The sequence below is a fragment of the Anopheles darlingi genome, chromosome 3 (genome assembly GCF_943734745.1).
Source record: "Anopheles darlingi chromosome 3, idAnoDarlMG_H_01, whole genome shotgun sequence".
NCBI lineage: Eukaryota > Metazoa > Arthropoda > Insecta > Diptera > Culicidae > Anopheles > Anopheles darlingi.
Window position 1 is genome coordinate 16,001,467 of NC_064875.1, and position 17,500 is coordinate 16,018,966.

Here is a 17,500-nt window from a genome sequence, read left to right on the forward strand (position 1 = left end):
TCTTGGTTTTGGCTCCACAATCAGTCCATCCAGTTCGTCCTTTGCAGGTTCTGGAGTTTTCCTGGAATCCTGATCGTTTTTGTCCCGCTCGAGCTCCTTCGCTGTAGTGGTCATTAGGGATTCTTTATCATCCTTCTTCAAGGCCTCGCTCGGTGCCAATTCACCACTCGATGGCCCAGTTACGGTACGTCGATGCGTTAAAACCATTTCCGGTTCGATTGCGGCCGTTGCTGGAAGGTTCTCTTCTTCCTGCCGCGGAACCGACTTCTCGCCATCCTCTTCCGTGTGGAAATCGGACGGTAGCTCCGATTCTGGTGACGTTATGCCATCCGGTAAGGGTTTCATCGGTTCCAGCAGCTTGGACGAGCGGGGCCGCTTCGGTTTGCGGGGTGAATATCGACGCCGGATGGACGTTTGCTTCGTCTTCTGGTCGTCCGACGATTGACGCCCTTCGTCCTCGCTGGTCGAGGCTGATCGGCTGGAAGAGCGACCCTTCGGTACGATCAGGATTTTCTTCTTCACCGCAGGTGGCGAGAAGGTGTCCTTGGCCGTGGCCGTGTGGCCACTACGATGGGCGGCTACCGATGGTGCCGGTGGTGGTAAGGGTGTCGCTTCGATGCTTTTCGCCCGTTCCTGTTGCAGCTTAGCCTTCAGCTTCTTGCTCTGCTCTTCCAGCATCTCTTCGCGATACTTTTCGAACCGACGGAGCCGCATGCGATCAAGCTCGCGCTTTTCCTGGAGGAATTTGAGCTTTTCCAGTTCGAACCGACGGCGTTCTTCGTTAAAGCGCTGCAGGTTCGCCTGGTGGCTAGCGTTGCCCGCCGGTTTTCCCTCGGCTGCCGCATCACGTTCCGCCCGTTCACTTTGGAAGCGTTCGATGCGTTCGCGCCGTTTGCGGACTTCCGTGTCGGAGATTCGGCCACCATCACTGGAGTCGTCCGTTTTGGGTTTGCTGTGGAGTTGAGCGGTTGGTTGGGAAACGGTGAGTTTGATTGATTCATGGAGGTTGCATTGTTTACAGTTTTTCTTTTTGCAAATAACGTTTTTGTGGAAATCAAAAACGGGTAACAAAAAGTGTTTGTAATAATTAAAATGAAAAATAATATGAAAACAAGTACGAAAAGTACTGAATCAACGTGAAAACAAAATGAAAAATCACACTCGATAATTGACTCATCAAGAAGCTCGTTGCTGTTCGTGACTTTTGTTTGTTATTTTAACTTTTACTTTTAAACGCGCGTTTGTCTTTTAAACGCTTTAATGCTTTTTGCAATGTTTTTCTCTTTCTTTAATAAAAAACAAAAATTTTAACACTTTTAAATGTTTTTTTTCTCAAACAAATCCCCAAACAAAAACGAATAAGCAGATGTAGTAATCATTTGGCCAACTAGTTCAACGTATTATCGTCCTATTCAGCGCTGCGCCAAATGGGAAAATTTGAAGAAAAAAATCAGTTGCATTGTTTGCCAATACCGAACGAAAATAATAACCGCCATGTCTCTCAAGACGCCGTACTACAAATAATCAATCATGCCCATGTCACTGTTGCTACGAATTGTGTTGCCAATTGGCTAAACCTTAAGCGTCGCTTCGAAACTTACCGTGCGGCCGAAAGGCTCCGTTTGGCGCGCCGTAGCAGTGAGAAAATCTCCGGACTGCTCGGTACGTCCTCCTCATCCCGTGGTACCGATCGGCTCCGGGTAGTGCCAACCGTCGTTGCCAGTCGCTTATCTTTGCGCGCCAGTATCTTGTTCCGATGTGAGCTCCCATACTCCATCGCTCGCTCGATCAAGCTTTTCTTCGACGACGATGGGCTGCTGTCGACGGTGCTGCCATTACGCCCGGTGCCACGTGTCGATTCCGAGCCGCTCTGATCATCGCACGAGTTCGAGCGGCTTCCTTCGACGCTCGTGCCACCACCGGCGTTTGGGTCATCGCCGCGCGTTCCCGGATCCGGCGTTGATTCGCGCAGCTGTCGTGCGGTTCGGCGACGCCGCCTCGCCACCACGACCGGCTGTGCGGAGCTATCCATCCGTTGTGCCCGTTATTTGGTAACGAAAATAATTTTCCCTCCCTCCTCGCACCTGTTTTCACACCTCACACGCACACACACACACACACACACGCACACTAGACACTGTTCCTTGCGGCCGGAGAGGAGTCACGGTCTAGTACTGTCGCACGTAAGCACGCCGCACACCACCACGAAATGTGACCCCGTTAGGTGCTAATGCGGGATTGTCATCGGATCAAACGCGGGGAACGAGAGTCACATTTCCTCCGTCCTTTGCTCGAACGTGTTTGCGAATGCGGAATTATCGGGAATCGGGTAGTGGTTTGTGGTGGAAATGGAGTGTGACCGATGGAATGGAGGCGCACGGTGGCCGATTTTTTTCACTCGACTCGACTCGACGACACACTTCACGAGCACGGACAGAGCGCGCGTGGCACAGAATAGAACCGTTCGGGATCGCTGCTCGGTACGTTCTGGCCCGCCTGCGGTATGGTGACCGCTGACTGGTGTGCGCCAATGGTGAGGGCTAAAAATAAGTGGAAAACGTACTTCGGAAAATTTTCACGCAACACGCAAACCAAGCACCAAGACCGAGCGGTACCGGTATGGCCGTTCATAACGGCGTGGCCCAGGTTCCACTTCTAGTGTCCGCTCGCATGGTGCACGTTTGTGTGTAGGTTAGGGTGGTTCTAAGCGTTTGGCAGCCGGTTGGTATTGGTTGTCGCACCAACAACCTGCACTATCCGATACAAATCAGCTGTTTCTGCTGCTACTGATGCTGCTGATCGCGTGAGACCGTTTTCTTTAAAAAAAAAAACTGGCCAGCAGCAACAGGATGCACCTCTCACAACCACGTAACAATCACTACTCGCACCCGTGGTTCGTTAGTGATCGTATCGTAAAGCAAACTCGTACAGAGTTTTGCATTTAAAATTTCATCCTTTGTACGTCATCACCATCACACTATACCCCATCGGGGGGGAACAGCGAACGTATCACGCCTGAGCGGGTGAAGGGGGGGGAGGCTACGTCGCAGAGAGTGCAGCAGCGTGCGCGCGGTGGAAATGCAGATGTTTTTCCGAAATGCGAAAAACCGTTTGAAGGCCACCGGCAGTAGCAACAAAACACACCATCACCACCACTACCAGCACCATCTAGTGTGCCGTGCTTCTATAGGGTGATGCGAGGCTACTACGACTACTACACTGTCAACAGGATCACAGTGATGAGCATTATTGTGTGGCGCAGTGTGATGACGGGGAGGATTTTTGTTATTACATTGGCAGCGTGAAAGCATGGAACAATAGTCGAGCGGCACCAGAGGAAGTTGCTCGATTGCGTATCATTGGGTGTAACAATTAATTTTAATTCCTGGCGTCACTCCGCTATCACTCTCGGTAATTTCAATTGAAACTAATTTGTATAATCAGATAAATTATTGACGGTCAACAATAGAGTTAACGCCAATGACGACTAAAACGGAGTGCTTGTGTATTTACTTATTTTTAATTTCATGACCTCTGTGCATATAAAGATGTTTAGCACCTCAAAAATTCAAGACAGTTTTCCTTAAACTCATTTGTTTGAAGACGATACCCATCATTACTGTTAAATATAAAGTACCGGAATTTTAAGTAACATGAGAATATAATTTATCAAGTACTTCATTTACCAGGATGATTTTTTTTCAAACTTGTCGATTATTAGTCGATGAAAAGTTCATAAATAACCCCGGAATAACTCCTAACGATGTGGTGGTACCTCATATAGGTTTTTTTTGTTGGCGCGATCTTCAGAATTATGGTAATGGTAGTTTTATCATGGCATTTCCGATGTCGAATAAATTTGAAGTTATGGTCAAAGTTAAGGTACGGTCCGACAGACGATAAGTAGATGTTTGACAGATTGACAAATCATATAACAAAATGCAATTTAACAAATCAGATAATATGACCTATTTTTCGAACGCTCATATGTGCTAACTTACCGATGGTGGTGTAGATCGTGCCACAGTAGAACATCGCGTTCCAGAACGACCAGGTCTTTTTGTTTTGCTTGTTCTCGAACGATCCCTCCTTGTACGACTGGTACAACACGGCACTATACTCCTCGACCAGATTGATGGCTCGTCCTTCCCAAATGTCCGGATCCGGGTTCTGCCGACGGTTGACAGTTGAACAACAACAATTTCAATGCTTCGGGCGCACTTTGGTCGTCCAAACCCGTCCCATGCTTACCTCCAGCTTTTCACGATCCAGCGCCAGGATGCGCAAATTTTTGGCCAATATTCGCTTCGCATGGTTCACGTTGGTTTCCATCTTCTTCTCGTGCGTTCCTGTGCGGGAGTAACGAGGTTGCGGGGAAGGTTAATGAAAATCGAGTAAAAAAACACACACAAACAACCAGACGGTATAATTGAAGATAGTAAATTCATATTTTTGCGTACGACGAAGAACGGGGTGGAGTCAGGATAAACAGTTTTCCAGAGAATCCCGAAGTCCATTGTCGACCAGTAATTCCAAATTGTAAACAACAACCTTCTCAAATCTCACACGCATGGCAGAAGCCGCCGCCGCCGTCGATGCCGTTTCCACCGTTTTGGTCAAATCCATAACGACGCTTCCCATACTGATTGCCGCACGCACGCGTGTTAAGTTTTTGATGATCGGTCCAGATGGATTGGGTGGTTGAAAAAAAAAGGGTGATAACCGGCAGCTTCCTGGGCCATTTGGCCCCCAACGCCAACGGTTGGAACGCCGCTTGTTGATTTAAAGCTCGCTATTTGTTTAACAATAAACGACCGACCGACCGATGCGCCGAGGCAATCAAAAACGCCAAAACGGCCAAACCCAAAACCGTGACGCAATCAGTGGTGGCGCGTATGGTGGCGCGAGGACACAACGCATCGAGGTACGGGAAAACCGTATGGCCATATCGTGGATCGTGTGTGAGTGTGTGTGGATATTAAATCTGTCGCCGACCCTGGCTTTGTGATTGTAGTCTCTGGTGAGGTCCAACTGTCTAATTCGAAAAGGGAAATGCTTGTTTCCATCTCTAGGACGCCGTTGATGACGTCATATCGAATCCAAGGAGGAAGCAGACTACACGAACGGCCGCCCGGACGTGGATTTAATTTTAAACCATTGCCACCAATAAACAAATCAAACACGACGCGCACTACTTGATACCGGCGGCTCTGGGTCATCAATCTGGGTGTGGTGTCTGGGTGGGTGTGGTGTCTGGGTACGGCCGTAGTATAACTTCCTTAACCTTAACGATCTGCACGTAGATCTCCTCGGATCGATCGATCGCTAGACTGGAACTGGAAACACAAAACACGAGGAACACGAGCAACACGAAGCTGTGACACGTTCGCCTCGATTCGATCGAAACGAATCGTGCCACTTATGGAAAATAGATCCCGTCCCCCTTCCGGGCCGCTTGTGAAAATGGTGGGTTCACCAAGTTCCAGCGGAACGTACACGAACGGCACGATCAAACGCGTCCACTAGTGATCACGGATCGTTCTTCTCGTCGATTGGGGCGCCCTATTTCCGAATGTTCCATGCGTTGCTGATTAATCATGCGGAAACCTCCACCCCGGGGCTAGATGTTAACCCGATCCCCGAAACTCATCACTCACCACCACCCCCTCTGCTATCACTTTACGCCTACCAACAACGCTTTGAACGAGGCGTTAACAGGATGGTTATCCGACGGCACTTACCAGCGACACTGGTCGGTTCCAGCGCGAAACTGACATTCAGAGCATCAGCAGCAGCAGCAGCGGCAGCGGCAGCAGTGGCATCAGCAGTGGTTGGAGCATCACTGAGCATGATGGTAGCAATGTTAGCGGCATCTACACCCGGCGCACTATCGGCATCTCCTATCGTATCGCAGCGTGTCGGGCGAATCGTGCGGGTTTTTAGCGCTCTATTTTCATAAGTGCATTTATAGATTCAAAGTGTTATTTGAAGCGAAAGCGATCCCCCCTCTCAATGTATCTAGCGTTTGAGGTGAATGGTCAGAGTAGCGCTATTGCAAGCAAAGCAAACGAGCAAATCATCACAAGCAGTTGATGAGATGATGCATAGAAAGGTCGGAAAAGCCGTCAACCGTGTGGTTACGCTCGCCGGTGGTGATGAAGCTAGGCGTTAGACGATTTGCAACAAATATGTATGACGAAGCTGCGTAACATCCTCATCCCGAGGACCCTAGCGATGTTCAGCAACGCATAAAATGTTTAATTAATGCGATGATTATGAGCTGCGTGTTACATGATGTCACTCGGGGCTTTATAACAATGTGAGCAACGCGATAATCATCTTAAGAAGCTGTACGAGGTTTTATGAACAGGAATTTACACCATTTGCTACAAGTAGTTCACCCCAGTAGTCGTGTTACTGTGGTTGTCCCATTGCCACATATCTTGTAAAGGTGTTTAAGCATAACTGTTGAGCTCTCGAGAGGCATGTTCTGTTCGGTATGTTGCACCACCTGCCGCGGTTGGACTGTTGCGTCGCAGTCGCGTCACCGAGATCGTTTGTCATCGATCATCCATCGTCAACTCCTCGATCCTGACAGCGCGCCAGAATCGAGAGCAGCATCAGCCCTTCTCGGACCGCAAACGCGATGGCTAACGAAGTGGAAAATGGAAAAACCAATGGCAACGTGTGTGTTGTTGGTCTGCGGAATTCTCGAAGACAATCACACCGAGAACGAATGCGCTTGACTGGCAGCCGGTTGGTGGTCGATCATGTTCCCGCATGTTTCGTCTCCCTTCCGTGACCATGCATCCCTCCCACTCGCCCTGCGGGCTGCCTGGTCGGTGAAAGGGTAATTTTAGCGGATGATTAACGGAAAAATATTGGCTTGGACCAAAATAAAAATAAATAAATGAGCATCGTCCGAGGTGCGGCCGCCCGCCAGCCCTCCCGCCAGCCAGCCCGCATGCCCGAGAGTGCGCTAACAACGGTCGACAGTCGATGCCGGTGTTGATGGGTTTTTCTTCTGGTTGACCGACATCCCCGGTCACCCTGGGCACTACTAACCAAGCAAGCAGAACCATCTGGGGTTTGACCGGGGAGGAGTTTTGGGTTTTTTCTTCTTTTTGGCAGGTGCTGATGCTGTGGTTCCCTTTGCCTGCCTGCGTGCGTGCGTGTCGTGTCTGTTGATCGTGCCAGACCTGAACCACTGCGTTGGGTGTTGGAAAGGGGTATTATGCACACAGAAATTGTGTGTGTGTGTGTGTGTGTGTGTGTGTGTGTGCTTGGCAGTGAATTAACGAAATAAAGCATAAAAACAAACGGACACACGCGCTTGCAACCAACCGGGGGGATTTATATATTTGGTGCGCTCCGTTGCGGTGAAAAACGATAATGTTGTGACGAATGTTGTGTATGGTGGCGTATGGTGTCGTCATTGATTTGACGCTTAGCTTTGAGAAAAACGATTGGGTTGGAGCAAAAGGTGAGGAGCAGACCCCCAGACGTTTGGCGCAGCGATGTGATCATCATCATCATCATCAGCATTATGCGGTCCCTTTTAGCGCTGTCGCCGGTGAACATGGACTTTCACCAATGATTCATTCGTTACAAATTGTATGTCTTATTTATTCATGTCGTATGAGAGATGCGATATATACAAAATTAATTGTTGCTTGAAAGAAGTAATCTCGCCACAAGATTTTTGATAAATCTGTACTTTAAATAATTTGTTTGAATAAAACTAACTCTATGTTTTCGTCAAGGAAAGACAGAATAAAAAATGTAATTCTTTTTCATGTTTATTCGTGAAATTTCACTCCCTTAATTTCCTTTTTGTGCAATGTAGCGATACCTCTGCGTAACTGCATAAGCAGAAGTTCACCAAGAGGAACTGACTTGTGTTCCGGAACCCATTGCATGAGTGTTGTTGTAGGTTAGGCACATAAAGGACATCGGCTAGTTGATTAAATGAAACGATATCTCTTTTGTAATCTAGTAAGACATACGTTGTATTTAGTGGACGAATAGGATTTTAAAAATTTTATAACTTTAGAACCAGATTTGCATTTCCAAAGATTATTATAAATTTATTATGCTTAAATTTGTTTCAATAATTTTAAACACATGCATTTTTCATGTTCATTAAACATTTTTTTGGGTCGGTATTGAGATACTGCATTATGAACTGTGGTATGATAGTTCTACAAGGAATAGCAAAATGCACTCTGGCAATTGCAGAAAGTCCTGTTTTGCACCGTTGCTGTTTGGGAAGCCGAATCCAAACATTTGCTCCAACCCAATACACCCACCAGAATCAACGTAGATGTCCTCTAGGAAAGCATGCCCGTTGTGTGCAGTTTGGAGCAAACCTCATTCATATGCGTCCCCCCTTTCAACCTTACCTTCAACGGCGATGAACAGCGCGGCACCGGCGACCGAGTAGAGGAACAGCATCAGGAAGAGAAAGATGTGCGTGAACCAGTTGCGGGACCAGCGCGTGATCTTCGTGTACATCCAGAACACCGACTTCTCGCCGACGCCGAGCCCCGATTTGGCCGTGTTCATCGTAAAGTCCCGGAATCCTTCCAGGTGCTTGAACATAAATTCGCCCGCCTTGGCCGGGTACATCGAGTAGTAGTCGGTGTAGTCTGGCTGTTCGCTTCCGGCCACCGGCACCCCGTCCGGTCCGAGCGATATTCTGGTCGGTGAGCCGGGCGTGACCGGTGCTCCAATTCCTGGTTGGTAGAGTGGATTTTGATGCAACTGTTGCTGTTGCTGCTGGTGCAGCTGCTGGAAGTAATGGGCGGGCGAGTATTTGGCCTGCACATGCGGTGGCGCCACGTAGACCGGTGGCATCGTGAGATTAATCCTTGGTCGTCCGGCAGTGCCCGTACCAGTACCAGCACTCGGACCAACAAGCGGTGGCCGTAGTTCGGGCGTCGTTTGCGTCATTGTTGCCGATCGTGTGGCGCTCGACGTTGCGTGGACCACACTCTGCGACACTCTTGTTTGGAGGGGTTGCTTTAGACACTTGACTATCTTTCTAAAATTATCTCTCACTCAGTGACCTTCTTCACTGTCCTCGTAAACACGCAATACACGGGTCACCGCGAGGAAGGACTTTCTTCGCTCGCTTCACTTCGGTCACTTCGGTTCGGCCAATCGTCCACTTCACTGTGACAAACCCACGTATGGCCAACGGTCTATCGTCAGGTCAGGTGGTCCGCGTAACAGCAACTCCAGCTCCTCACTCTTGAGGTCACATTATTCTGGCACAGGCACCTCCGCGTACCGTAGTCGTTCTTGTGATTGTCACGTCTCGTCTCGACCACACACTTGCCCGCAATCTATCAATGCCGCGCCCACTCGGTTTGAGGAAAGGTTTTTGGAGCTGCAAGAAGGTGTAGAAGACAGAAAACAGACCTATTTAAACTCGCACTACTACAGGCGGACCTGTTTGGCAGGACAATATTTTAATAATTTGTTGTTCCGTTAAAAATACTTCATTTCCCATCCACTCGCGTGGCTCGTGCGGGGCGCCGTGCGGTCAAATGAGTCGCGTTCGGTCCGCACATTGCGCCACATGGAATGCGTGTACAATTAACGCAGATTGTCAAAACAGCGCCAGCGGCACCATTCGGACGGTATGGTCACGTTATTCTCGTAGGGAAAATTTATCACCCACAGCAGATCGGTCACGATCGTCGTTGTGATCTATTTGTGCCCCCACGGGGGGGCGTGTGATTCAGAACCCCATTTTCGCCCATTAGTTCGTCTTCGGTTGGGAAATGCCGTTGCATCGCTGGGAAGTCTTTGGAGAAATCCCGGTTTGTGTTTTTTTTTTTCATTTTGGGATGATTATGATGTTGATGATGATGTGCTGATAGATATGAAAAATGGTTTCGGTTTGTTTTCATTTTCCGTTTGTCAGGAGGCTCATGGGAACGCAATGGAATTGTGTTTTTGGATTCTTTTGGGAATGTGGCATTGTGGGTCGAGCGGTAAAGTCAAACAAGGTGCGGGGAATGTTTCTGGCATAAATCGAAAAATTTAAGAATATTATGAAAGCAATAACGACAGTTAATTTACTTGTTAAAAACATCTTTTCTGGTTTCAAGGTACAAATTTAAACGAAAGAAGAAGTTATAAGAATTTGGAAGGAATAATAATTTAATAAATGTAACATGATGAGCCGGATTCCTTTTTGTATGACAATTGAAAGTATGGATGGACAGCGCTAACAACGTACGTTAATTTCTAGTTTCAACCAAGTTTCGGTCAAAACATAACCAAAATGAATTTTATTTTCCCACATGAAAACGATCGATCACCTGTCATTTCATTTAATTCTGATTGCATTTAACAATTGTTTTCTGCTTGAATCGCTTCAACTAAATAGGTTTCCTTGACTTAATGGGCACAAGTGGCGGCTACTGACGGACATTACTTTTGTTAATAATGCACGAAATAATTCACACTCCTAACATTCAATAATTTGACGATGTACCAAGCAATGCAGGAAATGTCATGCTTAATTTAAGGAATTCCACTGTTTTGCTCACTGAAGCATCAATTTCACTCTTCAAGCACTGCTCTTAAATGGCATCCAGCAATGGAAGGATCAGACCAATGTCGATAGTAAGATGAAAGAAGCTAGAATTAATTAAAATCACTCGAGTGCTGACTCTTTCGTTCGCGTGCCATATTCCAGACGTTTGACGACTGCCGAGTCGTTCCCAGCATTCCGTGCTCGGAATGCGAACCTTTCGCACCGGTATAGATTAACGCACGAGTTCCACTATCAACCGTAATCACCATTTCGCATCGCATCGGAAAAAGGTAGTGCATGAAGCGGAAATCGATTGCTTCTCCGGCGGTGGCCAGTTGCGTCCTTGGAGAACGCTAAACAGGGCGTACCATGCATTGTTCTCACAGCTGGCAGTACGTTCGATCAAGTGGTCATATCAACGATAGATCATCGCTCAGTAGAAGGTATTGATGATAGACGATCGTTCACTCACACCACGGGCGCCGAGAAAGGAAACCATCGTGGACTCACTTGGACTTAGTTGACGACGCTCGACGGGTGAAGGTATTTCCACTGAAAAGCCTTATTTGGAAAATGTAAATGCAACTGGCCGGCGCAGCTTTTCTTCGCGCTCCGCGGCGTCCGTAACCGGCTGTACCGGGTGGACGATTTCACTTTCGATGCTCGCACACACAAACACCAAACGATGCCAACAGAGGCGCCTCAGTGGAACCATGGAACCCGTTACACGCGAACACTGCACGTCGTCGTAGTCTTCGTCGTCGTCCTCGTTAGCAGAGAGATCCGTCCACGATGCCGGTCGGCTGTTGACTACTAGCATCAGTAGCAGTAGCAGCATCAATCGGATCTAGTCGGAGTGAGCTCGCGGACGACGCCAACCCCTTTTCACGGAGCACGCGGATGCTTTCACTGTAGTGGCCAGAGGCCAGGCATCCGAGAAAGAGAGCAACTGTTCGGTCACGGCGAAATGATGACGTCTTCGTTGCGTCGACCACGAGATCTACGGTTTCGGCTTCGATTCGAACCGGGCACATGCCGAGGCAGACAGCATCAACCATCATCATCATCAGCGAGAGGTCTTTCGGCTGTTGAGGTCTCCCTTTTAACGAGGGGTCCTCGCTCACGGAAGACGGCCATCCATACAACGAGCAAGGGCCGCACGCGGGACCCTTACACATTGTACACGAGGGTTTAGGGCCAGCAGCTGCTTCCATGGCGTGCGCGGTCGCGAATTAAAAAAAACGAATTGCGAAAGGGTAACGAAGGAAAACGGGTAAGTACCGGTACCGGTCGCGATTCGTTGCTGATAGCTAAGGGAGTAGTTCTACTATGGCCACCGCTGGTTTCTTATTTTGATTCATTTTCATTTCCTTGTACTGTTTACAGTTTGCGAAATAATTATTTCCTTGATTGAATTAATATTGACTGTAGTCAAGGTAATCCGAACAGTAGGCTAGTTTAAAACTAAATCAAACACACAGTAACACAGTGGTAATTGTAATTTCAAAAAGTTTTATACATTTTTTTACCTTTCACCCAATTTTTTTTATTAATCGTCAGTACTACTGTGATATTCCTTTACGAATGGTGTTTTTCTATTTGTTTTGCAAACGAATTTTGTTTTTCCTTTAGTTTCTTTCTTATCCAGCTTCCTTAACTTTTCGATCCACATTTTGCTCTTACCAGTCATCCTTTATCGGTATTCAGAGCCGAATACTGATCGATAAAACGGGGTCAACAGTGTCAATGAATGACCGATGTTGGATTAAAAAAGGATAAAAGTATAAAATTAGCATACAAAACTTGGTATGTGAATGTTTGCGTACAGACGAATTATCCCATAGCAGGGGTTTTCTTTCGTTAATCTATAGATGCTGCCACACGGAGCGAAAATTTGCGCGCAAATTTGCACATTAATGCCAAAATGTTTTCGCTTCGTGTGGCAGGCGTAAAAACCCGAACATTTATGCCGAAATGTCAAACGTATTGTTTTCATCTATGTTTTGGCCGCTGAAGTTGATTTCCGAATAAATTTTGCAGTTTTTAACGATTTTGTTGCTGTTGCTGTTATATTTATATTAAAAATGCAAAAACAATACGAAAAGAACCTACATTTTCGTAAATAAAGCGTTCGATAGCGTCAAGGGTTCAGCGAAAAAGTCCGCGGACGTATAAAAGTTTGACAGCGTGTAAGGGTTAAGCGAAACCGTTTTGGCATTAATTTTTTCGTTTGCGCTAGAGTTTTCGCCCCGTGTGGCCACGGCTTATGGTTTAAAGCACCATTACTTTTCTTTCGCGGGTATTAAGAATAACATAACCATTACCGTAGCTTTCCTATCAATTCTACAATTATGATTTATTAATATCAAGTAAAATAATCGAGTAAAATAATATATTAGATTATTTTACTCGATTAAAACAGCTTTACAGTTGTGAGAGCAAGAGGTTCATCGAATGTAAAGTGGGATTAAAGTCCCGAATATTGAACCACTTACTTCCACCCTTAATTTTCAAGTGGCTATACTTTGGTTTTTTGATTGTAAACCGTCAGCATTATTCCCGCTGGTTACGATGTACAGAAGCTTACTCGCCTGTAACACTGCTTGGCTCGCATCCAATCTTTAATGGATAGCTTTTGTGTAACCGATACGCTCCTCTGGATCACTTTTGCAGTTCAAACAACGCCCAGGACTCGGAGGAGGAAAGGAAAAGAAGTTGTTTTTGCTTGTACTATGTGTGAAGAAATGAAGAGTCTTTGTTTTTCGAAAATTGTGAAAAACACAGACCTGTGACCGAACCTTCCTTTGCACCGTTCACATTGGTTTGTCAATGGCTGTCTGTTAATTAACCTCCGTATGGTCCCATGAGCAGGTCCGGCGATGCACATCTTAGTCGTATTCGTAAAAATAGAATAACCAAATATTTTAAAGCCATTTTTACGATCCTTCCTTGGCCGCTGGCTAACCGCCTGGTGATGGTGATCAGGCCTTACGCAAATGTGTTCGACTAGCGCTCGACTAGCTGGAAAACTCGATGAACTCACTGGCCACAAATAGTGAGTGTGTTTGTGTGGAGATCCTTGCGCCCCCCCCTCGCGAGCGGCTCTGCACCATCGTCCATCATCGCAGCAAATGAGTCAGCTGATGTCAAGCAGCGTTTGTGGGAAGATCGAGATAATAATGTCATTTAATGGGACACATACGCTTCCCAGAATAACATTTGTCAGCCGCGGCGAATGGACCATCGAAATGGAGGGCGGAAGGAATGAACTCACCAGCACATGCAGCCCCATTCATGCTCCCGGTTGGGATCAATCTCGTCTACATGTTCTAACGTAGGTATACTCCACCCGATCCGTTATGCACTAATTGCTGAACAGAGAGGCAGAGACACAGTCGTGCTCCCCCCCTGAGGGTGTGGAAGTCAGTGTCCAGTGTTGACAGGGTCTTCGGGGGGTGAGAAGAGCTGAGGGAGGTGGAGGATATTATTTTTAGTAAACGGCATCAGTTCAGTGACATCAGTTTGGTGGTAAAATTTCCAATGTGTGTGTGTCTCTCTCGCTCTCTCTACGCACTAGTCCAGCCTTTCCCGTTGGCATCGAGTGCCGACGGTCGATGCGTCCAAGTAAGTGGTTTGTCATGTCTATGCGTTGGAATGTGGCGAACTTACACCTCGCTTTTCCGGCAATGCTATTTGCGTAATGATATGCGTGCGGTCCCACGTGTGATGCTCCGATTGAATGGACACCCATCAGGTGTCGAAGGAATGATTTTGGAGTGGGGAAAATGCAGAACCGATCCTATGTGTGGCATGAAACGGTTTGCCAATGAATTCGGATGTGTTGCTTTGATGGTAGCACGGAAATGGTAATATTTTATATTTGATCAGGTGAAAGAAATTGAATCTTTCGAATTAGAAAACGACGTAAAGCCCGATACACGAACCGTAAAGACTGTGAGCCATGATGGAGGCGCCATATTGACGAACTAGGGACTTTCCTTAACATGTGCTGTAAGGTAATCCTTTGTTATTCGGCATGGTAACTACTAAATGCTGGGTTTAAATAGAATGAACATTGCAACCTAAAACGATATCAAAATAATAATCACCCGAAATACTGGAAATACAAATCGATAGAACATAAATTACAACAAATATCTGATCTGCATGCGAAGTTCTTTCGACAAATTAAGCTAATTCCGACACTTGCCCCCGCAAGAGTTACGTTTACAGGAAGATGCATTGTTTATTTCTCTTCAGAGTGCTACATTATACATCGATATCGCAAAAAGAGTGATTTTGATTCAGATGCTTTCGCCGCCAACGGTCACCATCGCGGACGACGAATTCTTTCGGCTACGGCTTCCTACTTCGTTCGGTGCCACGTACACGTGCCATCGTGTGATCAGCGCCATCACATCGTAGTTAAGGTTCTTATCATTAAAAAAAAAACATTTAACAAAAGGACAGCCTAGAGGCGAAGCCCTTGGCCCACCGTTTATCTTGGCTTCTTATAAAATATCGTTCAGGTGTCAAACATTCTGGGGAAGCAATTGCGATCTTACGGGCTACAATGTTACAATAACGCACGTACGCCATACCTTGAGCTCTTATCTCAGTAAATCTTTCTCAGTAAGTCGAACTTCTGAATGCGCAACGGTGCAACGGTACCGGGGGATTGGTAAAAGCGATCGCAGCAAGCTTTAACGATGCATATGGAAAGCATGTTGTGGTAAAAGCAACACGAATTGCTGCTATCTCTCGAGCATTCCCTGTGCGAAGAAGAACGGCCTCGGTTGTTTATAACAATCTAACCTTCTAACAGATCGCTTGGTGTACTAGCGCATAGATGGAGGGGGAGCAGAGCGATTGCCGGCTATCCTTCATCAAACCACCTCCCTCAAGTGACTTGAAACTATGGGGGGAAGATCAATGATTTATATACACACAAAACGAGACACAACACCTTCAAAATAAATACTTTCCAGCTTTCTTTTGCCGAAGGAAAGTACTGTGCTCTATACTCTCAACAGGAAAAGCAGCTATTGCCTTAGCTCTCTATATATCATGTGTGTCTGTTTGAGTATCAATCTTAGAATTTAGATTGGGATCAAGTTTAATGTTGCTAGGCTACGCAAAATACAATCTCTCTTTCTCTCACGCTTCATTCCTCTATTGCCATTCGCTCATTATATCCAGCCATCTATACCAGTGGCCTACTATTTTACTCAAAATACCGGGCGTCACCCGCAGGTCTGTGTAACATGTTTAAACCGACCAAAAAAAAAAGGTTATCAATTCCTTAACACGCAACGAGTTCGGGGTGTATGTGTATATATATCATATGTATCTGTATGTATATATAACTATATGCTACAGCTGGTTTAAATATGTGCCTTTCTTGCGGACCAGGTGATTTTGTTTCGTGTTTTTTTGATTCTCCGTTTATTAACATATACACTTGGCTATCACATTTGGATTTCAACGGTCGCGCCATTGGTTGGTTTGTTGGGTGGTAAAGGTGGTGCCGCAGCGGCCTCTACTATCTATCCGGGCTGCCCTACTGAAGATGTTTGATCACGCTAACCTTCCTAGGAAGAGATGATGCAAGATGTTTGAAGAAACAACGCCGAATGTAGAAGCAATGCGGTTTGCAATCTGAAATCGGAAGTGCATTGTTCTGGGCGACATCCCGACATCCCCAGAGCGCCCACTACTATCCCACCTTAAACCTACGTAACGGAGAGGTTTATCACCACCATTAACATCAATTGATTGCGGGGGGCGCTTGAGCGATCTCTCCCCACTCTCCCTCTCTTTTGTTGCACTGCAAGAAGTGGAAACTGTGGTTACTACGTCGTATGCTTCCGTATTCACTACAGTTGGTCCTAATACACCGAAATCTACAAAAAGTAAGGTTAAGAAAAGGGGAACCCAAAACCCCTGGCTACTGAGCTCGCTCCTCGGTGGGGGGGTCTCGCTGTTGGGAGCTGGTGATACTGGTGTGAGTGTGGCCTGACACTCTATTTGAATCCTTCCTTCGCACGCTTCTCCCACTCGGCACGTCGCTGCAGGATACCCTTGAACTCGTTGAGCTCCCCGTTGGCCGCCGCGGCCGCCTCGATCGTCGGCCCAACATTGTTGTTCCCGAGTAGAACTCCACCATTGCCACCAGCCGTCGTGTTGAGTTGGTTCATTGCGGCGATCGTATGGCGGTTGCTGGTGTTGCTTATGTTGTTGTTGATGTTGTTATTCACGGGAGATTGGCAATCCGCCGCTAGTAGGCCACCATTATTGTTGTTGTTGTTGCTGATGTTGTTGTTACCGGCAGGCTGTTGGGTAACGCTGGGAAGGAGCGTTTTGCGGACATCGATGAAGGAGGGTGCGGTGGTGGTACGCGACGTTGGTTGACCGTTCGTTGGTACGTTGCTGAAGCGATTTGGCACTCCGAACGGTTTGCTAGGTGGATTCTTCCTCAAAATGGACTCACCGGTAACTGCCGGTGTACTATCACCAGCGGAAACGCCATTCTTGACCCCAACCATCTCACCGGAACCGGTTTTAGCGGTCGCCGTACCACTGCTCAGTATTCCTGTTTGCTGCTGACCACCGACACTCGTACCGTTCACTGGAGAGAGGTCAGCGGTTGTGACTGCTTGTGGTTTCACCGTGACCACACCGACCTTATCGAGCTTCTCTTCGCTGGATTGATTCTCCTTGTCACTATCGATGCTACACATCGATGGTTTGCCTTCGGAGCCGCCGCTGCCGGCCACTACCTTATAATCATCATCCGATCGTAGCTTCAGCGATCGCCGGGCAAACACCTTCATCAGCTCCGGTGTACCGTCCTTATCGCGTCCCTCTCCGCCCACCCGGTCGGCGGTAACAAACTTCTTCCTCAGCACCACCAGCTCATCGCCACTGCTCGAACCACTATTGTAGTGACGA

At 47.1% G+C, this 17,500-nt stretch overlaps 2 protein-coding genes across 6 annotated transcripts in view; both read right to left on the reverse strand.

The window, feature by feature from the left end:
* Positions 1–11,304, reverse strand: part of LOC125953682 (potassium channel subfamily K member 18) — a 13,561-nt gene extending 2,257 nt beyond the window's left edge. The window contains exons 1-5 of one of the 3 annotated variants that reach the window (XM_049683388.1): positions 11,060–11,304; positions 8,403–9,391; positions 5,742–5,900; positions 4,252–4,349; positions 4,002–4,170 (exon numbers count right to left, since the gene is read on the reverse strand). In XM_049683388.1, coding sequence (XP_049539345.1) covers positions 4,002–4,170; positions 4,252–4,349; positions 5,742–5,900; positions 8,403–8,952 — 976 coding nt within the window. In that variant the 5' untranslated portion in view covers positions 8,953–9,391; positions 11,060–11,304. Of the gene's footprint in view, positions 953–1,601; positions 2,497–4,001; positions 4,171–4,251; positions 4,350–5,741; positions 5,901–8,402; positions 9,392–11,059 lie in introns of those variants that run through there. The other 2 variants (XM_049683390.1, XM_049683387.1) reach the window with 2 other exon arrangements.
* A 3,472-nt stretch (positions 11,305–14,776) lies between these two features.
* The window catches only part of LOC125953393 (uncharacterized), a 64,529-nt gene continuing 61,805 nt past the window's right edge, over positions 14,777–17,500 (reverse strand). For all 3 annotated transcript variants that reach the window (XM_049682940.1, XM_049682942.1, XM_049682941.1), the window contains one exon: positions 14,777–17,500. This exon is cut by the window's right edge and continues 2,450 nt beyond it. In XM_049682940.1, coding sequence (XP_049538897.1) covers positions 16,573–17,500 — 928 coding nt within the window. In that variant the 3' untranslated portion in view covers positions 14,777–16,572.